The sequence below is a fragment of the Gregarina niphandrodes genome (genome assembly GCF_000223845.1).
Source record: "Gregarina niphandrodes unplaced genomic scaffold scaffold00007, whole genome shotgun sequence".
Taxonomy (NCBI): domain Eukaryota; phylum Apicomplexa; class Conoidasida; order Eugregarinorida; family Gregarinidae; genus Gregarina; species Gregarina niphandrodes.
In genome coordinates, this window is record NW_011645778.1 from 203269 (window position 1) to 224713 (window position 21445).

General features: G+C 52.6%; 12 protein-coding genes across 12 annotated transcripts; 6 read left to right on the forward strand and 6 right to left on the reverse strand.

Annotated features, from left to right (window-relative positions):
• Nucleotides 1-73: 73 nt before the first annotated feature.
• On the forward strand, nucleotides 74-731 carry GNI_050840 (integrase core domain protein; the record flags this gene model as incomplete). The annotated part of the gene is made up of 2 exons (XM_011131455.1): nucleotides 74-506; nucleotides 580-731. The coding sequence occupies 2 exons, from the start codon at nucleotides 74-76 to the stop codon at nucleotides 729-731; spliced, it is 585 nt and encodes a 194-aa protein (XP_011129757.1).
• A 163-nt stretch (nucleotides 732-894) lies between these two features.
• On the reverse strand, nucleotides 895-1275 carry GNI_050850 (hypothetical protein; the record flags this gene model as incomplete). Its single annotated transcript, XM_011131456.1, has 1 exon — nucleotides 895-1275. One exon carries the CDS (start codon nucleotides 1273-1275, stop codon nucleotides 895-897), a length of 381 nt encoding a protein of 126 aa, XP_011129758.1.
• A 1197-nt stretch (nucleotides 1276-2472) lies between these two features.
• GNI_050860 (hypothetical protein) lies at nucleotides 2473-2992 on the reverse strand (the record flags this gene model as incomplete). The annotated part of the gene is made up of 2 exons (XM_011131457.1): nucleotides 2473-2901; nucleotides 2972-2992. 2 exons carry the CDS (start codon nucleotides 2990-2992, stop codon nucleotides 2473-2475), a joined length of 450 nt encoding a protein of 149 aa, XP_011129759.1.
• Nucleotides 2993-3772: 780 nt separating this feature from the next.
• Nucleotides 3773-6898, forward strand: GNI_050870 (piwi domain protein; the record flags this gene model as incomplete). Its single annotated transcript, XM_011131458.1, has 1 exon — nucleotides 3773-6898. The coding sequence occupies one exon, from the start codon at nucleotides 3773-3775 to the stop codon at nucleotides 6896-6898; it is 3126 nt and encodes a 1041-aa protein (XP_011129760.1).
• A 261-nt stretch (nucleotides 6899-7159) lies between these two features.
• GNI_050880 (putative eukaryotic translation initiation factor 3 subunit 7) lies at nucleotides 7160-8782 on the reverse strand (the record flags this gene model as incomplete). Its single annotated transcript, XM_011131459.1, has 1 exon — nucleotides 7160-8782. The coding sequence occupies one exon, from the start codon at nucleotides 8780-8782 to the stop codon at nucleotides 7160-7162; it is 1623 nt and encodes a 540-aa protein (XP_011129761.1).
• Nucleotides 8783-9595: 813 nt separating this feature from the next.
• On the forward strand, nucleotides 9596-10090 carry GNI_050890 (hypothetical protein; the record flags this gene model as incomplete). Its single annotated transcript, XM_011131460.1, has 2 exons — nucleotides 9596-9765; nucleotides 9823-10090. The coding sequence occupies 2 exons, from the start codon at nucleotides 9596-9598 to the stop codon at nucleotides 10088-10090; spliced, it is 438 nt and encodes a 145-aa protein (XP_011129762.1).
• Nucleotides 10091-10409: 319 nt separating this feature from the next.
• Nucleotides 10410-12477, forward strand: GNI_050900 (hypothetical protein; the record flags this gene model as incomplete). The annotated part of the gene is made up of 2 exons (XM_011131461.1): nucleotides 10410-10515; nucleotides 10814-12477. 2 exons carry the CDS (start codon nucleotides 10410-10412, stop codon nucleotides 12475-12477), a joined length of 1770 nt encoding a protein of 589 aa, XP_011129763.1.
• Nucleotides 12478-12966: 489 nt separating this feature from the next.
• GNI_050910 (putative DNA mismatch repair protein MutS) lies at nucleotides 12967-16423 on the forward strand (the record flags this gene model as incomplete). The annotated part of the gene is made up of 2 exons (XM_011131462.1): nucleotides 12967-13085; nucleotides 13198-16423. 2 exons carry the CDS (start codon nucleotides 12967-12969, stop codon nucleotides 16421-16423), a joined length of 3345 nt encoding a protein of 1114 aa, XP_011129764.1.
• Nucleotides 16424-16656: 233 nt separating this feature from the next.
• GNI_050920 (putative mRNA capping enzyme) lies at nucleotides 16657-18567 on the reverse strand (the record flags this gene model as incomplete). Its single annotated transcript, XM_011131463.1, has 3 exons — nucleotides 16657-18143; nucleotides 18178-18309; nucleotides 18435-18567. 3 exons carry the CDS (start codon nucleotides 18565-18567, stop codon nucleotides 16657-16659), a joined length of 1752 nt encoding a protein of 583 aa, XP_011129765.1.
• A 70-nt stretch (nucleotides 18568-18637) lies between these two features.
• Nucleotides 18638-19506, forward strand: GNI_050930 (triosephosphate isomerase; the record flags this gene model as incomplete). Its single annotated transcript, XM_011131464.1, has 2 exons — nucleotides 18638-18749; nucleotides 18860-19506. 2 exons carry the CDS (start codon nucleotides 18638-18640, stop codon nucleotides 19504-19506), a joined length of 759 nt encoding a protein of 252 aa, XP_011129766.1.
• A 168-nt stretch (nucleotides 19507-19674) lies between these two features.
• On the reverse strand, nucleotides 19675-20050 carry GNI_050940 (putative transmembrane protein; the record flags this gene model as incomplete). Its single annotated transcript, XM_011131465.1, has 2 exons — nucleotides 19675-19840; nucleotides 19878-20050. 2 exons carry the CDS (start codon nucleotides 20048-20050, stop codon nucleotides 19675-19677), a joined length of 339 nt encoding a protein of 112 aa, XP_011129767.1.
• Nucleotides 20051-20089: 39 nt separating this feature from the next.
• On the reverse strand, nucleotides 20090-20433 carry GNI_050950 (dynein light chain type 1; the record flags this gene model as incomplete). Its single annotated transcript, XM_011131466.1, has 1 exon — nucleotides 20090-20433. A coding segment is annotated over one exon (344 nt), but the record flags the coding sequence as incomplete, so codon positions are not given.
• Nucleotides 20434-21445: the final 1012 nt, after the last annotated feature.

Consider the following 21445-nt stretch of genomic DNA (forward strand, 5'->3'; position numbering starts at 1 on the left):
CAAAGGTTGCTTCGTATGCACGCGATACCTGCCAACAAAAACACTCAACAGAAAGACGGTAGGAACGTCAGCAATGGCGTCATTTCTCGACAGAGTCAGCCTAGACCTGATCGGACCACGCATGTTCAAAGGCAACACCCACTACATACTTGTGATTATAGATGCAGCAACACGGTTCCTAGTAACCCGAGTGATCCAAAGCAAAGAAGCGCAGGTGATAACTGACGCCTTTGCACAAGGGTTCGTTGCGTACTTCGGTGTGCCGCGGCAGGTCTATGTAGACAACGGCAGTGAGTTCGAAGGCGCGTTTGCAGCGTTCGTAACAAAAGTATTACGGGTGGATATCGTAAAGTCACCACCGTACGTGTCAAGGAGCAACGGCACAAACGTACGTGCCAAGGAGCAACGGCACAAACGAAAGCAGTCACAAAGCCCTATGCATAAACCCCTACAGTACGTACCGCCGTTGAGTGACCTCGCACACGACTTAGTGTTATGTCTCAAAGGTAATAATTTTTTGTTGCGCTATGGTTGCGTAGCGATAACCGTATACATCAGCGTGGACAGTCTCTCCGATAGTGGTCACCATGGCCTGCTCGCTCCGTCACCATGACGGAGACCAGTCAGATGATCTGACTGGTGCCGTGCCCGAACTTCTACCTCGTATGCTACCTCGTCGGATCGAGGTCGTTAGAGAAGCCTTCGTGGATTCCGTGGAGACCACCCTGTGAAGACACGTGTGAAGAACAACGCATTTACGGGTGAACGCATTTGAGCACCGATGGCGAAAGCCTGAATCTTAACCGTACCTCAACCACAGGCTGACGAGTAGTCGAAACGGTATACGGACAGACTTGTCTGCCGCTTATCCTGCCGATCTCGTCCAGCGCTCAGTTAGGTTACGCCAAGGACTTGCTCATCGATCACTGAGAGTGAGACGAACAAAGACTTGATCCCCAGTATTGGGGACCACAACCTTTTCGCTCGCTCATCAGCCCAATCAGGGTAAGGTCCTATGGTCCAGATGCACCTGTTCACATTTCGTAAAACAGTTTCTATCTCACAGTTGTCGGATCGTCGACCGATCAGGTCGAATGCAACCTCTTGGATCAACTCCAAAGGACCGTTCTGCGCTTCATCGTCTTCGAGTCCTGTGTCTTGCGGGATTGGCACACGGGGTCTCCATGCATTGGCTCGTACAGAAGCGCGCTCATCATAAACCAGTGCTACAAGTGCCGTGGTAGGGACTCTCATCCCGGCCCCGACAGGCAACATCCTAATAAGACTCGGGAACCACTGGCGTAGATACGAATGGTTAGGAACGACAACGGACATCAGCACGGTATAGAGGTCGCGGGACACTCGGCAGATTGGTGGAATAGCGATTGAGGATCGACAGGGGTTCGACTGGAGTCAGACCACGTACGTAGACAGGATTCACCCGCCCGAAGTCGGGTGAATCCTCATTCTCCTGTCTACGTACGTACGTGACGTGATTTGCACACGAAGGAAGATCCGATATCCAATAGCCGACTTCGGGCGGCAATTGGATATCGGATCTTCCTTCGTGTGCAAATCACGGCCGGACCGCCAGGGGTGTTCTCCGGACGAAGCTTCGAACGACGGACCACGATGTAGGCGAGTTCAAGTAACCGGCAGGATTGGAACCACGGCTCGTGACGTAAACGGAACGTATTCTCTGTGACTGATATCGATGGTCGGGACGACATATCTCTCAAGTGAGAGTCGGAACTTCGGTATCGTGAGCAGGAGGTTTCCTCCGGCGCGGGCAAGACGGTTGACGATCTCAGATCCCTGAGGGTTCTGGGTGGGGCTGTGCTCTCGACCTCACAGATAGACAGACTGACCTTCTAGCAACCTCTGGATGATGTGCCCGGTGTCTCCACTCGGACTGAACAGCAAGGATCGCTCGAAGCTCAACGCATCGTCGAGTATGAACTTAGGAACAACTGGTTTGTATGTGGGACTCGTGGCTACTAGGCGAAGGGCTCGTGGGCTGTGACATCGTAGAGGGGAGGCGTGAGTATCTGATCCGAGTTTTATAAAAATCGTCTGTTCGTTTTGTGTGCGGGCAACCGTATTGTCTGGCGACGTCGTGCGTGCGGGGACGCAGGGCGGCGTTCATACGACGCAACAACCCCCTCGGTATATAGAGTCGAGAAGTGCGAAGCCAACAGGTGAGTAGCCAATTGGCCCGGTAGGCTGAGAACGTCCTGGTGTGCCTCCAGGCGATGGCTGAGATAGTCGGGCAAGCAACCTACTTCGGTGCAACCTGGGTAGAGCGAGTCGCGGTACAGTCTAAGATGGTTGACCAATAGCTGAGTCTCTTGGAACATGCTAGAGCAGCCCTCGCCTTGCCGAAGCAAGCTGGGTCGACCCAGTTCCGGTTTAGCCAAGCCATCAAAGAAGATCGCTGCTGGGCAGACCGTGGTCTATGCACACAAGGACGCATTATTCCTGCCCTTGGAATGCTCCAGGGCCCACATAATCCACGCTTACTCTACTCATGAAGAACGGCTGCTTCAACTTGTCTTCCTGTGCCCGCGGCAAGCCACGCACGGGAATTGCGGACGCAGGTAGCGCACTCTTGTACGAAGTGCTGTACGAACCCCTTGGACCGTGGTACCAAGCAGTCAGCTTAGACCTAAGTCGAGTCGGGACGTACAATTTTTTGGTCTTACGGTGTTCGTAGAGGCCGCCATCTCTTTTTAGAAGGTCATCCACGGGGATGTCGTCGTCCTTCACAAGGAACTCGTCGCGTGGCGGTAGCTGGAATAGGTTCTGGCTGATCGCGACGAAGCGGACTGCAAACGGTCGATTATTGATGTGCGTAGCATCGAGGTCCTGATCGTGCTCCTCGTCGACTCTCTCGGCGAGTTTCTGATGCCGAAGGGCACAACGTTGAATTCGAACCGTCCCCAAGGGGTACAAAATGCGGTGTATTGCTTACACGCTTCGCTGATGGGAACATTCCAGACCCAGCTACAGTCGAGAGCAATATAGTAGGAATGGCCGGACGTCTTTCGGAGATCATCCCAGAGGAGGGGAATAGGGAACGCGTCATCAAGCTCTGTTTATTGACTTGCCGATGGTCTATTACGACCCGGCAGTCGCCTGTTTTCTTCGGCATCACGAGTGGACGAGAGCTCCACGGCGATTTACTCGGACGTATGACGCCTTTTGAAAGCTGGGAGTCTACCTGGCGTCTGAGCTCTTCCTCAGCGGCCCGCGGCAATGGCATCGCTTTCGTCGGTCGGCCCTGGACCTGGAAGTTTGCCTCATATCTCACCTGTACTGGTGTCGATTATTAAGCTCCCGTGTCCGGGGGGCCCGTTGATGCTTACCTTTAGTGCTGTAGCCTTGTGCCGGCTTAGTGATGCCGACCCCAAGTCGGTGCGTTCATTACCACCAGATAGTCACTCGTCACTAGGCGTATCCTCCTCGCACGTCGGCTCTGGCAGCCTCTGCGTGTGACCGTCCCCGGTCTCTTGTTTCACTTGCACTTGCGGTTGACTTGCAGTTGGAGATAGTCGTGGGCAAGACTGTTGAGGGACTTGGCCTTGATGGCCCCCGGGCGGTTGTCTACGGCCCTCGTCCTTCCCGCTCAAACTTTTTTACGGTACGCACGGTCGGTATGGCCCTTCCTGCCGCAATTTGCGCAGAATAACTGTCAATGGCCAATTTGGCTGCATGGTCGGTTGTTGCATCTCCTTCTCTTCGTTCTCACAGAACGACCATCTGTCACGTACGAATGCTTTCCACCACTGCTCGCCTAGGTGCTAACGCGTTCTCCAGCAGTGAGTTCTCAACAGGGTTAATGGCCATCGTGTCCTGTGTGTCTCCTAGAGAGTGGTGGAGAGATCAAAAGAAATTCCTAGACGAAAATTACATGAGTGGTCGTGGTAGAGGTTACGGTGGTGGCCGAGGAGGTGGTGGTCGCGGTGGTGGAGGCTACGGTGGAGGGGGCGGCTACGGTGATCGCGGCGGCGGAGGCTACGGTGATCGCAACGGCGGTGGGTACGGCGGTGGCGGCGGCGGTGGCGGTCGTGGGCGAGGTGGAGGCGGGGGTGGGTATGGAGGCGATCGCGGAGGAGGTGGTGGGTATGGAGGCGATCGCGGAGGGGGTGGTGGGTATGGAGGTGGTCGAGGCGGAGGCGGAGGTGGTGGGGGTGGTGGTCGTTACAGTGACAGCCGTGGCGGCGGAGGTTACAGAGGCGGCGGAGGTGATAGACGCGGCCCGGCGCCCGTACACGACGTATACGGAGACACGCAAACATCAACGAACCACTATGAGGTGGTCCTGCCGGAAAAGGAGGTGTTGTTGCAGAAGCACTTGGTTGAATTTACGGCGATGTCGGATTTGCCATATACGATGGAGCCCGACTCGCGCGTCATGTGTTTGCAGCGGTCGCTTAAGGAGAAGAACATAGACTGGGGTGATGTTTTGTATGACGCGGATAGGATCTTGTACTATCCGGCCGACCTAAAGCCGATCCGCATTGATGATCGACTGACCCACGCCAAGATTGAGTGGATGCTGTCAGTGCTACCGCAGGGTGAACCGCTTGACCTACGTCGAGCGTACACCAAATACGAAGCGGGCGGAGCGACGGAGACAGTTAGGGAAGAGGAGCAACTGTTTGACATCCTGATGAAGAAGGCAGCGCGTGTAAATAACTACACGAAGAACAACCGTTTGTTTATGCCTACCGATGACCCGGATGCGTTTGTCGACTTGGACAATACTCGGGAGTCGTTAAATCTAGGCGCACAGAAGCTCTGGAAGGGTCACAGCCAGACCCTTTCCGTCGTTCAGAGCGGTCAGACGACCAGCCAAAAAGGATATAAGCTGACCCTATGCATCAATGCGGCCTCTGCCATGGGACTCGAGTCTCAATCGTTGACAGAATACATCCTCAAGTCGACCGACATTCGTGTCAATGATCGAGGTCCGTTGGATGACCGTAAGAAAATGATGATTCGCGAATGTGTAAAAGGCCTGCAGATCAAAACAACACATTTGAACTATAAGCCATTTAAATTGAAGGGCTTATCTGACGAGACCGCGAATAGCTACGAGTTCGAAGGAAAGAACGGCCAGAAGACTACGGTCACCAAGTACTTTGCAGACACATACAACATCCGTCTGCGTTACCCTGACGCGCCCTTGATGGAGAAGGTAGGTGGAAAAAAAGTTTACTATCCTATTGAGGTTCTCGAAGTATGTCAGCAATCGGTTAACAAAATGGTGAATGAGGCTGTGAAAGCCCGTATTGGTGAGATCATGACGATGCCACCTGGACAGCGTATTCGGTACATTAACAGTGTTGTATCAAAGCACTTTGTTAACAACCCGGTGCTCAAGCGGTTCGGAATTGAGTTGAGCAAGAAGGAGATGCTCATTGCGGCAAAGGTAATACGACCTCCGAATCTGATGTATGGAGTGCGTGGCAAGAAGGGTCAGACCATGGGTGTCCAGGTAGGCCAGGGCAGATGGAACATGTCGCAGTGTGCGTTTATCGAGCCGAAGAATGTTCAGCATTATGGCGCGATCATTTACAGCTGCAGAGTTGACGACAATTTAGTACGAGACTTTTTTGATACCATGAGCAGGGAATCCAACAAGTACAACATGCGCTTCCCGTCCCGACCGGAGTTTACTTGGATATGTAGTGGTCCGTCTGATCTACAGGCACGTGCTGATAAGCTTAAGAATCTACTAAAGCAAAATTCACTGGATATTTTGTTCGTATTCATTCGAGAGAAAAATACAGCTCTTTACGCGGATATTAAGGGCACGTTTGATGGTATGATTACGACACAGGTGCTGACAACATTCAAAACCCCTATAATCAACAGGAAAGATCGCGGAATGGAGGGTCACGTGGCAAATATTTTAAGCAAAATTAATCAAAAGTTAGGAGGCGTGTGCCACAAGATCAATCACGCCGCGGTGGAGGTTCGAGCAGTGCAACAAATGCTTGGAAGCAAGACAGACACAGCCATCATGGCTCTCGCTTTCTCCAACCTTCGCGCACAAGCGCCTCGGCTTAGAGACGGAAGGAAGCTGATCCCAGTGATCTCAGCCTTGGTCTGCTCAATGGACCGAGATGGCGTGACTTTCGCACACACCGTACGTTGTGAGAATTCGGCGGGTAACTTTGACGTGTGCGGCAGACTCACAGACATGGTCCGGGAGGTGCTGGAGAAGCGGGCTGAGATGAACGGGACGACTAACTGGCCGAAACGTATCGTGTTCTTCCGAGATGGCGTTAGCGACGGAATGCTGAATGAGACCATTCAGCAAGAGATCCAAGCCATCATAGCCGCATACCGTGAAAAATCGTTCACACTGCCCGTGGTTCTCTGCATAGCCGTCCGCCGGGCTCATCAGACGCGGTTCTTCGTTCCGAACTGTGCTAATGACGCTACCAACATGCCTCCTGGCACAGTCGTCTTCGACAACCTTTCCATCCCCTCTTCCGTCCCCAACTTCTACCTCCTCTCACAGGCTGGTATCAAGGGAACTTCACACCCTGCTCGCTACATGGTCTACTGCGATACGCTTAAGGATTTCGACCCGCAATTACAACAAATGACCGCCAATGAACGCCTCATGTTCTATGCACACTTCATCTACCAGGAAGCACACCTTTTCCAGCGAGCACAAAGAGCTGTCAGCATGCCAGCTCCCGTCTACTACGCATCCAACCTCGCTGAAAGAGGAGGCATCTGGAAGAAGGACGAGCTCCTCCGCTATCTAGATCTCATCTCTAGCAACGCCAGCGTTTCTAGTGACGTCGGGGGTCGTATAGGCCAGATCGACGAACAGTTGAAAGAAAAGAGTCAGCGGTGCCACATCGGTTTCTACAATTAATTTGGTTGGCCTACTGTGTCGTCCACTGTGCCGCCTACATGGGCCCGAGCTTGGGGGATGAGGCAGGTCTTGGGGGATGAGGCGGATTCGATCCAATTTGGGGCTTTTTTTCCTTTTTTGCATGACAGCCCACAACAGATGGAAGGGATGCTTGACAAGTTACGACCTTGGAGGGAAGCGAGTGCCTGAGGGAAGCGAGTGCCTGAGGGAAGCGAGTGGCGGAAGCACTAGGTCTGGCAGCGTTTTTGTGGTGCAAAAAAATTAATCTTCGGATTCGACTTCGACAGAAACATGGTGAATTCGGATGGTTTCGCCGAGTGCGTCCTTTGTAATGATGAAGCGTCCTTCTCGGTTGTCGCTGAGAATGATGTCAAGTAGTTCTCGAATGGTGCCCCATCCGTTGGCCATTTTGAGTCCGGTTTGGACGACGAGATCGCCAATGCGACTGGTTTGAACGGTGAGGATACGGTTGTCACCTGTGCGTTTGGATATGAAGCCGATTTTCATGCTGTTAGCACCTGCGACTATGCTGGCGTAGAGCCACTTGCTCATTTTGCAGTTATTCTTGCGCATTTCGCTTAGGAGCAGGGCACCCTTCTGACGTTCAAGACCACTTGCCCACGGTTCCCCAGTAAGTTTAATCAACCCTTCATTGAGAGAGTGGACTGTGAGGTATTCCTCAACGGCACCGTCGGCATTGGTCTGGGCGCAGTGCAGTTCTCCTCGGACGGCCATTTTGATGGGCTGTTTCCGACAATGGTCACCTTGGTGACCCGGGATGGGGCGTCCGGGCGGGAGTGTAATATATCGGTACCGGTAGAAACGTTCGGGCACTTGCCACTCTTCCTCGAACTCAATTTCTTCCTCCTGTCCGACTGCGGCAATGCTCTCGAGACCGGAGCCGTCGGGTCTGGTGAGGGCGTACTGCTGGAACTCAACCTGTATCAGGGCCGACTCCCTGGCCGCCTCTCGCTGTTTGGAGTCACCCATGTGCTCTATGGCGACGTTTTCGTTGATGGTTAGAAGGTCCAAATTTTCGGTAAGCTCGGACTTCTCCAAAATCAGTTTGTTCTCAAACTTGTAGACGTCGATTTGCCAGCCGAACTTGGACAGCGTCGCCGCCATGAGCGTGCTCAGCAGCTGGTCGGTCACAATCACCTGCACGCCGGCGTTTTCGTCCATTATCAGCTCGGACAGAATTGGGTCTCCGCGTGTACCGGGTATATGATGCGACATGTTGCCACCGCCGAGAGACGTGTACTTGAGCGGCAAGTCCACCGATGTTTGCGGCGTAATGAGCTCAATCTGTTTGTTGAAGTGCCGAACGCGGCCGACGAACTTGATGTCCTCAAACAGAACAGTCTTCGGGTTGATAGTCGCCCCGTTAAGCAGCTGCAATGAGGCGTCCGTAACGTGCTCCCATTCGGGCTCAATTGGACAGGCATACTCGCCGACGACTGCACGCGCTCGCATTACCGCGAACCGGTTCACCGGCTGCGGCCGTTGATAAGCCGCACTCAGCTTGTCCTTCTTACCGCCCGACTGGTAACTGCGTTGCTGCGGCGGCCGTTGCACATACGTGTTCTGCACGTTCTTCTTATACGCCGGCGGTTTGCTAGCCACCTTCTTTGAATCCACCGTCACAAACTCCGTGTCCATTGCCGTCCGCGGCTTCTGCACAAACTGCTGCTTCTGTGCCGTCCAATACGTAAAGTCACATACACGCGAACAATTCGAACGATTCAAAGACGGACCCAGGAACATAAACGGGTCATGCAAAATGCTCCGCGGAACCTCACTCTCCTCCAACCGAGCCAGCGGCACCGGCATCGCACTCAAAGGCCCTTCCTTGCGAAGACGAGGGGGCAACTGGATACCTGCCATTTACGAGCGCCAAAAAAACCTTCACCCGCCACCACACCACCCCGCGCAACTGCACCACCACGGAAACGCCACTGCCGCGAGAAACATGGCTGTTAGACCGTCATGACGGCTGGACCGACACGACTACTGCACTGTAGAGGCGGGGAAACTGCACTGCAGAGGCGAGGTGACTGAATAGGTGGCTGTGGTCAGTTTTGCATAAAGGTACAGACTCCCGTGGGTACGGGGATTGAGCAGAGCCAGTAGGTGAGCCGGTTCATCCAGCCCCCGCCGACCACTTCGGCTCGCGGCTCCGTCGGGCGTGGTTGTATTCTTGATGGGGCCTGTGGTTCGGCCTGTGGTTTTGTTTCTGCTGGTGCGTCTTGTGGTCGTGCTCTGTGTGGTGGTGTTGCCTTCTTTTTGTGCGGTGTGTGACAGCGTGCTTCGCCGCCGTCGAGAAGACTGGCGAGTAGGTCGGAGACGGAGGTGAGTGAGGAGGCGGCAGCCAGCTGGTTGTGATAGCAGTCGGGGTTGACATGGCAGTGTTCGCGGCGTGTGTCAGCTGCGCAGTGGCAGGAGTAGCAGCCTTTGGAAACGCGGGGGCATTGGAAATGGAACTCTTGGCAGAGTGTGGTGGCAGGCAGGACGAGTGTAATGTCAAAGGTGACGTTGGCCATGGTGTTGTGGTCCCAGCGCATGAGCGGAGGTGGCGCGCGTACACCTGTGGGGTCTAGGCACACACGTCGCGCGTTCGCACACCTCTGCAGACAAGGTGTGCACCACTCAACCTCGCCCCCCGCACTGCAACCGCACAACTGACATGAAAGCAACGCTATGCCGCGACAACGACTCGGACACCGGTCCGCACTGGTCTGGTCCACACACGAACCCGGAACCGGAGTTGTACTCGGTGGCATCGGCGCAGACGTCGTCGAAGTGGAACTGCTATCCACCTCATCCTCCACCGGGAACACCGGCGCAGATCCCGGCGGCGGCGCACTACGGTAGTCCACACAACGACCCCCAGGCGCAGCAAAGTCTCCGGACACGCCCCCTTTAAGAGGCAAGGGCGAGTCCCTCGCGAGCGAGTCCCTCACGGGCGAGTCGCTCGCTCGCGAGTCCCCTAAGGACGATAGCCCCAAGGGCGAGAACGAGGAGGCCCACTCCGAACGGACGGACGGGTTGGAAGGGACGGGCGACTCGGAAGGGACGAGCGACTCGGAAGGGACGGACGAGTCGGAAGGCACGGGTAAGCCCCCGGAGTGTAACTCTGGTTCGGAGCAGGGGAGTGAGGTGCACCAGGCGACGCGGTTTAAGGGCGAGCAATAGCACTCATTGCACCGGTCGGGCATGAAGACCCGGCAGTTGGGGATGGGACACTGACGCTGGTCGTCCGGACTTGGGACAGAAGACTGTTCGGGGGGATCAGTCGGAGCCGGCGAGGGGTCCGTGGTGTTGTCCCAGCGCAGACAGTGGCCGCGGGGATGCAGCGGCGTCCGGCAAAAACGCCGGGTACAACGCTCCAGCTGCCCGGCCGGATCACAGACGCACGCGTTGCAACCATCCGGAGTGTATTCACCGCAATTTTCCGGACAAAATCGCAGTGCCGCCGCGACTGCCAGAAGTACGCGCACATACATTGGTCCGGATGTCCCAATGGAGTATTCAGTTCAAACTCGCACTTAGGGAGAAACAGTGGACCCCCGCCGTGCTCCTCCTGGAGGAGGACAATGGCCTCATTGTGCTGGTACAAGGTATGCCGGGTGCTCCACACCGCTGACTCCGCCCGCCCACTAATTTGGCACCTGTGTTCGCACACTTGTGTTCGTACATGTGTGTTCGCACACATGTGTGCGCAGTTCGCTTCTTGGTGGGTTCGCTTCTTCGCACTCGTTTGCGGCTGTCGCTTCAACATGGCCGGTCTGTGGTTGTGGTTATCGGACCCGTGGTTGTGATTGCTGCTGCTTCTCTCACGACTGCTATCATGACTATTGTCACCACTACTGAGCGACGACGGTTGGTCTGGGCACGTGTCAATGTACGTTTGATTAGGAAAGGACCGGTCGGAATGGTGTTTGGAAAGTTTCCTTCGACAGAGGCGAAATCCGAAGCAGCCGATGGTACAGTGTCAGTTTGATGGGGGTCAGGTAAAGCAGTTGCGTAAGAATGAGTTGCGGCAGAATCGAGCGGCAGATCTGATTTTAAGCTTCGCGGATGACGCGGCATTGGATCTTTTTATCGAAGCGCTGTTGAAGATGCGCAAAGCATGGCTGGTAAAGGTAGATGAGATTTTGTATAAGAAGGCCACTACGTCTAAGGAAAGTTACATCGCAAAGTATAAGGAGATCCTGCAGGCGCTGCAGAGTCGACGCGACGAGTTTTTGGCGCGCAAATTGCATGCGGAACAGGAGCAAACGTTGTTAGCTCGGCAGTCGATTTTACAGTCCCATCCGGATTTGTTCTTATCGTACAAGTCGTTGGTGGAAACAGGTACGATTTCCGAAGACGCCTTTTGGATTCGGCATGGTGCGTTGGTTACGGCGACGTTGCCGCTGCCAACTCTGGAGGAGCCATTTTTCCAAATTGGCACTAGCGTAGAAGACGAAGAAAAACTGGCGGCGCTCCTGATCGAGTCTGAGTACGTAAAAAGGCGTTACAGAGAGCTCGTGGAGGGGGGCAAGCTTGACAAGCCTGAGTTCTGGCACCGGTTGTTCAGCAGCAGATATTTTGCGCAGTTAACCGGCTCTCCATCCAAAGGCATTGGGGGCGACAGTTACTTTGACGATCCAGACGACGTCAGGGTGCAGTCCGAAATTACGCTAGTCGCCACTGAAGTTGTGCCCGCAGACCTCGATATCACGAGCATACCGGACAATCCGCATATAAATATCGCCGAAGATCGCGCAGACACACGTGCGCGCGAAGCGCGATTAAAAGGCTACGACTTGCTAGATCGCTTTAACAAGCATGCCGGCCGTAGTCTGCAGCAGCAGAGTATCCAGGCGTGTTATTTCTCACACGCGCAGCAAGCAAACCAGAACGAACTGCGCAAAATTTACGAGCTAGGCGATGAGTCCGAGTTGGCGGCTATAGCGTCTTTGATGTCTTTGGAGGCAAGTCTCAATACAGCCGAGGATGCTCCGATTGTTAACGTGAGGTCTGAGATATCCAAGCTGCGACGTAAGAAACTCAGAGAGCATTTGCTACTGTCAGATTTGCAATCTGAAGAAAAATCTAGCAGCACTCATAAAGTTAAACAGCAAGTCTCCCGAGTTCCCGTGGCTAGGAAGATCGAACGCTCAGAGTATGCCAGTCGTCTACGAGGAGCAATTGCGGATTACAAGGCCCAAGTCGACATCACCAGCAACGAGACTGTAAGTAAAGTGTGTTATGTTAAGTTCACCAAATTGCTGCAATCCGCAGCCACTACATCTCGCGAAGAACAGCTAGAGGAGCTGTTGAAGGATCCCGCGGTGGTCCGGTATGTGGATGAAATTGCGCAAATACAGGACAGAGTCACCGAACTTGTTCATTATGTTTACGATGAGAGCCGAGAGAAGAATGTGGAGTCGCTGCGCTCAAATATTCAACATATTCAACAGCAACTCGAACGCCTAATGCGATATGAAATGGAGAGCAGGGTCATGAATGCACACACACTCTGCAGACCTATCCTCTACGAACTAGAAGAGGCCCAGAAAAAGCTCCATTTTTAACAATATATGCAAACCAACCTCTTCTCCTTCTTCACTCCCACTAGAGGCATAGTCCGCCGTGATGACCAGCCGCACAAAGACAAGCCGCGAAACAGTGATTTAGGCCGGGCGTTAGTAGAGAAGCCACAAGGTTTCGATGAGTATTCACAACGCCCGAAAAAACAGCCACAAGATGTGGGAGAGAAGCCAGAAGATGTGAGGCAGAAGTTGGGAGAGAAGTTACAAGACGTTGCAAACAAGCTACGTGACCCGTCGGATAGAGGTCAGTCTTCCTCATCGAGCGACATTACAGTACTACAACCTCCGGGCTCCCACAGCGAGCACCGCGTTGCATCGTACAAAGGCAGCAGCGAGAACGGAGGCCCGACCACAGAGAAAAGGCCGCCCGACAACATGCTGCAAGTTCCTACCAAGACAGCTAAGCGAAGGCGAAGTTTGATATTTGCAGAATCATCGGAAGAGGAGCATGCAAAAAGCATAGACGAAGTAATGCAAACAACAGATGAAAACCGGCAATGGTCGTCACCTTCTCAGGAACAGTCGATACTGCTTCCAACTATATCTCAGGAAGTTCCCGCTGCCCCGAGGAAGCCGAAGAAAGACTATTTGTACACAACACCTGGCATCGCGCACATTACGAATCGCGCACATTACGAATCGCGCACATTACGAATCGCGCACATTACGCACACATATCGCGCACGAACTTCTTCTTCGTAGGTTGGATGAGAAGCTTCAGGAGTATGATGATCCTTTGGACGACAATGTTGTGGCGCTGATTGACCAGCTAGATATTACCAGTACCATGGATGAAGAAAATGACGACAATGAGGAAATGACCCACTATCTAAACAGTTTGGTTGAGGACATAAAATCCCAGGAAGCGGAGGAGGGCATGACAGCGAACGTAGCGTTTGATATGGCTGTCATGAGCCGTCAACGAAGTGAAGGAGAGCGGCCACACGATGAATTACTAAACCACTACTTATTCCAAATTCCGAGGTTAAAGGACCAGATAATGTGGTCGAAATATATTACTGCTTACTACAAGTATGCTGATGTCTATAATTTCCCATCCTGGATCAATCCCTCGTACCTGAAAGATGTTAATGGCCATCCACCGGAAGATCCAACCTTTAATTTTGGTCGTATCTGGTGGCCCGGACCTCGTGAGGGCAAAAAAAGCGCCCGACCAAGCATTACGAAACCCACTGTCGTCGGTGGAGGGAATAAACCTGGTTTCGATGATAGAATGCATTTCACACCTGCTATGTGTCAATACTGGGATATCAAGTCTCAGGCATTTAGCAATATCTTATTCTTTAAACTCGGTAAGTTCTACGAGCTGTTTTACACAGACGCTGCTATTGCTCAAGAAATACTTGGTCTAAAGTGGATGGGAAAAGACCAGAAGGCCCATGTCGGATTTCCGGAGTCATCGCTCTGTCATTACGGTAAGCAACTGGTGGATCTAGGCTTTACTGTTTCCGTCGTGGAGCAGATGGAAACTCCAGATGAGTTGTCTACCAGGAAGCAACAAGGAGCTACACAAGACAATGCTGTCAAGAGATCCGTCTGCGAAGTATATACCAGAGGAACATTAACACATGAGAAGATGCTAGGCGCTCTCCCATCGTATTTGGTTTCTCTATATTATGGTGGTAATACCAACAATTGTAGTACCAATGATGGTAATACCAACAATTGTAGTACCAATGATGGTAGTACCGACGACGGTCAATACGGTATGGCGTTTGTGGATGTAGTGTGTTGTCATGTTCAATTTGCAATTATTCCGAGTGAGAGGGATCTTCGCAATGTCCTTGGTCACTTGTGCCCGAAAGAAGTAATTTTGAATAAGACTACTGCCAAAAAGTCCACGATAGAATTAATTGAAAGCTTTCCGTGCCCACCTACTATTGTGCAGCCGGCATCTGGCGCTGCAGATTCCGAACAAGTTGGCTACGACATTCTGAAAGCGTATTTACTCAAATGCAATAATGAAGATGAGTCGATCAAAATTCTGGAATGGATCGCAAATGTACCCAAAGAAGGCTTCAGGGCCATAGAGCAGCTTTGGCTCTACTTGCAGGACGTATTGTTGGCAGAGAGAATTTTCACGTGTGGCTCTTTCAATGCATTCGAAGAAACGAAGAATCATTTGGTCTTAGACGCAGTGGCAATTGAGGCTCTTGGCTTGGAGGATCCTATCGCGAGTAGCGTCACACATCAGGGGGCCAGTGGTGCAGCGGGTCAGGGTGTTGTGCAACAGGATCTTAAGACTGGCGAGCTTCCATCATTATTCCAGTGCATCAATCGGTGCGCAACAGTAATGGGTCAAAGACAACTCAGACAGTGGATCCATTATCCTTTGCTGAATATCCCGCAGATAGAACAGCGCCAAAGGGCCGTTCAGTTCCTTATCGACCGTCCAAGTTTAGTTAGTGAGGTCGGACAGATGATGAGAAAGCTCCCGGATTTAGAACGGCAGTTTGGTCGGATATCCGGAGATCTACTGAAATCCGAACGAGGAGCTGTATACTTCAGTGAGAGGTCCATAGGACGTAGAATTAGTAGTTATGTTGAGTTCCTAAAGGATCTGTCAGTCATCAATGACGTCATCAACCGCATTCAAGTGTCACTTGAGGACCGAGGCTCGGATCTGGTGGACACTGGGCGTGTGGCTGCCCTGGTGAAGGAGACATATAATGAGGCATTGATCATGGAAGTGGTAAGAGGTTCACTTGTTCGGATCGAGTCTGTAGGGGGTGGAACTGCATCCAAGAACGAGTTTCGGCCTAAGACGGGAATATGGCCGGACTTCGATGAGAAGGATTCGGCGGTGCAGAAGTTAAAGGATAAGCTAGAAAGTTATTTATCAAAGGGAGCAATTTGGAAAACATTGGGCATCGGAAGGTGTAGCGGATGTTACATCCACAGTAAGTACCGATACGAGGTGGAGGTGTCGGAGCAAGATTGGAAGAAGGTACAGAGGGCAGGCGGAGTCATGACGAGCACACGTAAAGGATATGTCAGGTTTCAAGAAGAAGTTCTTCAGCAGATGGTTAATGAGCTTATCAACGCAGAGACGGAGGCTGAATTAACGCTTCATCCCTGGTTGTCCGATGAGATACGGCTACTGCACCAGAAGAACGACGCCGTGATCGGCACGCTCAAGGTAGTGGCGGAGCTGGACTGCCTCATGTCCATGGCGACATATGCTCTCGAGTTGCACACATGGTGCTTCCCTCAGTTCGTGGACGATGACCAACATATTTTTCTGGATACATGTTACCACCCTATTGCCATGATCACTAACCCGCGATTCATCCCCAACACTGTCAAGATCCAGGGCACCAAGAGCATCGTGCTTACCGGACCCAATATGGGCGGTAAGTCTACTCTAAGCAGACAGTTGGCACTGCTCATACTTATGGCACAGATGGGCTTACCCATTCCGGCGAAGGAAGCGAACTTGGCCATCTTCGATAGAATATTCACCAGAGTTGGCTTGCGAGACGTCTTGGCCGAGTCCAAATCCACGTTCCTCATTGAGCTAGAAGAGGTGCTCGAAATGCTTAAACATGCAACACATAGATCTCTGCTCCTAATAGACGAATTTGGAAGAGGGACCAATAGTAAGGAAGGCACAATTCTCGCCGCGTCTACTCTTAAATACATTACTCACAAAATCAACTGCATCACACTCTTCGCAACCCACTTCCCGCTACACAACTGGCTCTGCGACCACTCGTGTGCTGCTGCTACAGAACGAGGGCACCCCTGCGTCACCTACCAACACCTGGCTGCGAACATACACCAAGACACCGTCATATTCACCTACAAGCTCGCCGACGGGCGGTTCCCCGAAAGCTACGGCCTCCAAGTCGCCTCTCTTGCTGGCATCCCCTCACATATTTTGCAGCAAGGCATGACCGATGAATAGTACTCTGGACAACACATGCTGGGGGTGGCAGATGCTGGTTGTACTACACGCTCGGTGTAGCACACCCTGGGCACAGCACTGGTGGGTATGGCACGCTGGTGCGGGACCACTGGGTGTAGGACGCTGTGCGCATGTAGAAGGAGTGTGGTGGTTTTCAATTCCGTGGCACCCATCCCGCAGTATTCATTTCTGCGGCGTTGCCGCTTGCAGGGCGACTCCTATACACAAAAAACTCAGACGGAATCGCTGTCGTCTGATTCGCTGATCATCCTGGACATGCTGGAGGAGCTGCTATCGGAGCTGCTCTGTCTCTGGAGAGTTTTCTCCTTGGGTGGCTCCTCTTCGACGGCCATTTTGATGTCCCGGGACAGCTTCCCGGCGGCGGGGGCGGTGGTCTCGGTCGCAGGTTCTTGAAGGTCTTTGAGGAGTTGGGCTTGCTGTTCTTCGTGGGCAGCGGTGCCGCTGTGTTGGAGTCTGGTCCCATGAGTGCTATAGTAGTCGGGCAGTTGGAGTGAGCAGCAGCAGGGACTAGCCCCTGCCGTTCGATAGCTCAGGATCAAGTCGAAGAGTGCAACAAAACTGATACCAGAGTCGATAGACTCTTTCACCCGAACCATGACACGTTCATCGTTGGGTGTCAGCTTGTCTGTACGGATCCTTTCCAAGACCCACCCCCCTTCGACGGTGATGGCTTGGTTAAAATCGAAGTAGTTGTTGCCTGAGGTGCCCACTCTAGCGTAGGGACAGGCGTGCTCCGGAAAGCCGTTGCTCACAGCCATGTCTTCGGCAATCATGATGTCGTCGTACAGCGTTTGCTGCTTCCTCAACCGCTTCACCCGGCTCTTGAGCGCGTCGGATGGTCCGTGCTTCTTTCCCGCCGTAGCGTCCAAGCCGCCACCCGCCGGCCCAGTTGCAGGACCGGCGGCAGCGGCGGTCTCCACCGTCTCCTTCTTCCAGAAGGCCGTCCACTGTTCCAATTTCTGGGCCACCTCCAAGGCGTTTTCGCACTGCGCCGGAATTAAGGTCGTCGCCTTCGGGTCGAAATAGCACTCCCATATAGCACCGTCGCAATCCTGGTACTCCTCGTGACGCTTCAACATCTCACCCCAATGGCCTTTATTCAAAACCATCCAACAGCCGCTGTCCCGCCGGAACCCCTTACTACCAATTAACAGTTTCGCAGCCACCGGAATATGGTTCCCATGGATGTCCAGTGAGTACAGAAGCTCCGAAGCGAAATCCAAGGTGTTCAACTCCGGCGGCTTCCACTTCATGAGCTGTCTGCAAGTACCCGCCACGTAGGGCACAGCTACCGGGGTAAAGATAATACCGTCGCTCAAATGGGGCAACCTCTTAGAAGCATTCCTAATACTCAAAATGTCCCAAATCTCGTAAAAATCCTTCAAGTAAATTGGGAGGTAATCCTTCGCCGCCTTCTCCTTATCAATCAGATCTGCCCTCTGAGTCTCCATATCCACCCGCGGACGAACAACCTGCAATAATACCTGCTTCAGTCGCTCAAATAAATTTTGCTTGCCAATCGTCGCATCTCGGTTAATGCTCACCGCATCATATATCAGAAATGACACCCTCGTCGACCCATCCACCAACTTATCCGTCACCAACTCGCCATCCAACAATGTCGACTGGTGACAGATCAACTCCCCATCCTCCGTCTCCGGCAAACCAGGCAAAGGTAAAGACAAATTCAGCACCTGAACTAAACACCATTCAACAATTTCACCACCACTTACTCGTTTCTTTACGGTCAATCAGAAATACCAACCTAGATGCCGCATACAACAAATATCTCACGCCATCAGTCTTCTCGCAAGCCACATACGCATGATTAGCCAACTGTCGAATATTGGTAATAGACAAGGACACTAAAAGAACCCTCCTCACCCCCAGCCCACGTTCTGAGTCCTCACTCAGAGCCCACGTTCTGAGTCCTCACTCAGAGCCCACGTTCTGAGTCCTTTCCCTTCGCTTCCCCTTTGTTGCTCCTTACCTGGTTGCGAACCCGGAAATGTCGGCCGTCCCCATCCGCAAAGTTCGCGAACTCTGGATAAGATATCCTTGGCTGAATCTCTGTAGGGGGTCTGCTCTATGAGCTTACCGGGGACAGGAACCTCGAGCTCCATGTGTGCGAATCAGCCGCTGGTTCACACAGATTTTTTTAAACCAGACATCCAACTTATCACATCAGCAACTATGGCGAGAACTGCTTGGGTCGGCGGCAACTGGAAGTGCAACGGCACTACCGAGTCCATCAAGACCTTGGGTGAAGTGTTCAACGGAACGTCATTCGACAAGAAGAAGCTGAGTAAGTTGTCTCTCCTTGAGGGTCTCCGCGATAGCCTCATTGCACGGGATGCCGCCCAGCTATCACGCGGAGTGGTGGGCACTGTTGTGTACGCAATATGTTCTTTGCAGACGTTGTTATCTTCCCCACTGCCATCCATTACTCAACCGCTCGCCAGGCGTTGAACGAGCAGTACGAGCTTGGTTCCCAGAATGTATCCAAAACCAAGAACGGCGCGTTCACTGGTGAGGTGTCCGCTGAGATGCTCAAAAACATGAATGTCCCCTGGACGCTTGTGGGCCACTCTGAGCGTAGAACCCTCTACCACGAGACGGACGCGGACACCGCGGTTAAGACCAAGATTGCCCTTGAACACGGCATCGAAGTGTGCCTGTGCATCGGCGAGACCTTGGAGGAGAGAGAGGCCGAGAAGACGAACGAGGTTTGCTCTCGCCAAATCGACGCCTGCGTCGAGGCTATCTCCGACTGGAACAAGGTTGTCATCGCATACGAACCTGTCTGGGCCATCGGCACTGGCAAAGTGGCTTCCCAGCAACAGGCTCAGGATGCCCATGAGGCCATCCGCGCCCATATCGCGAAGAAGGTTTCGCAAGAGGTCGCCGACAAGGTCCGCATAGTTTACGGAGGCTCTGTGTCTGACGCCAATTGTGAAGGACTTATCCAGATGAAGGATATCGATGGCTTCCTCGTGGGCGGCGCTTCTCTCAAGCCCGCCTTCGTGGACATCATCAAGGCCGTCAAAGCCGCTAGAGCATAAACCCCTTTTTGAACCCTCTTTTATTTGAATGAACTTACCATGGTTAGATTTCAAGAAAACAAAACAGTAGCGTCGCATTGAATTGCCGCGGGTGCGAAGTTTGGCATACGTTTTCAGTAAAATGCGATTGCCTTTGCGTAACGCCTTTGACAACTTTGTGTTGGTGTTTCATTCTGGTGTGCTGTGCTGATTCTTTTGTCCGTTCGAGGATGACGACGGCGACGAGGGCAAAAATTCAACAGAGATCATCACATCCTCCATTAAACACGAATCGCCAGTCGTCAAATCGATTGAAAAGCTCTCATGTGAACCCGATGTTTGAGTCGATATATTGCTGCCAAAAAAACCGTGTCCGCCTTTTTTCACCGTACCTCAATTCAGCTGCAGCCCGAAGTCGAATCAGATATAATCCTAATCCGCCAAAGAATCCTAGTCCCATCCCGGCAGCAGCCAGCGCTATGTTCGGGTCATAATCGATCAGATCAAAGAGATCTTGTGCCTGCACACTCTTAATCAGCACCAAAATGATTATTAATTGCAGCATTGAGCTTTAGTGACCGTTGCACACACGTGTGCGCGCTGATTAAGAGGCCCTGAATACAATGATGTTTTCTTTTCCGACCACTACATTTATAAAGGAGCCTTCGTCGTGAGTGAAATAGCTGGAGTAAGCTTTCCCAACCAAGCAATGCCACTTGACTCCGGGGAAAGCGCTGTCCATGCCATTTTTTATATACGAAGCGATCTTGCCTTCAGCCTCCCTGGTCCTGACAGCTTCCTTGCACAATTCAACCGTCGCGTGGCGCATTTCTTCGGGCATATCTGTGTCCTTGATTTCTGCAGTGATATCCACATCAGTCATTTGTGAAAAGTTTGTTCGTTGCAAAAAATCCAGGAATTTTAGTGCTCCGATATATATGAGTATCTCTGCTTGTAAACAGGACGGATTGTTCGCGCGTACTCTCTGTCTAGTTCCGGTTCCATGTAGTTGGAATCGACGGAGCTGTTTCGGGTGGATCTTCGTCGTCTTGCCTTGACATCCATGTCCCATGTGTCTGCGACCTTACTGGTGTACTCTTGGGGAGGGGGTGGGGGTGGCGCTTTGTACCAAGAGTGTCTTGCCCGAATAGGCCTTTGCCGGCTCCACTGGTCCAACGAGGAGTCTGATGATGAGTTGACGTCCAGGTCCAGGACCTTAGCCGCTGCCGCGGAAGGCCCGAGCACATCGATGATGATTTGATACTCCTCGTGAGTTATTGATCCCTTCCCCGCGATGTCTTGCAGGATTCGCCCTCTCCTCAAATTGTCCCTTAGAAGTATATCCACCTCTGACTGCGACAAGGAGCTCCCTATTGAACTGTCCAGTACCTTGTACGCAGTAGCAGTCAGCTTCCGCGCAGCCCGCAACACGATATCCGTAGTAGGCCGACAGCACGACATGATTCCCACATGCTCAAGCACAATTTCCACTAAGAAACAAGATTATCAACGGATATACATAAGAGCATCAAACCGAACGTGTAGAGGGTGCAACCAGTGAAGAACGTATGAAAGCCAGGTGCTTACGAAAGCCCTTAAACGCTCGATATTTCTCGCGTGACTTTATGCAGATTTTGATCTTCCTGCCCATGGCGATTACTACACCTCGCAGGTCCTCGAACGACTGAAACGGAACAGTTCAAATGTAGCATTGCAGATGTGCGGGGGCTGTACGGTGCGGTAGTAAGTGGAGCGCCAGGGGAGCGCACGGTTGATTCTTGAGCGGCTGCGTTTTCGGCTTTCAGCAGCAGCCGGAGTCGGTTGATGAAGAGTTCGATGGTCATTATCAGCTCGGTCTGAACAAATAGATCTCAACCCACTCGCCCCTCCCCAGCTGCTCTCAGCTGATCGCCGGTGCCGGTGCCCCCCCCCCCCCGTTGCTCTGGTGTATGCTTACGGT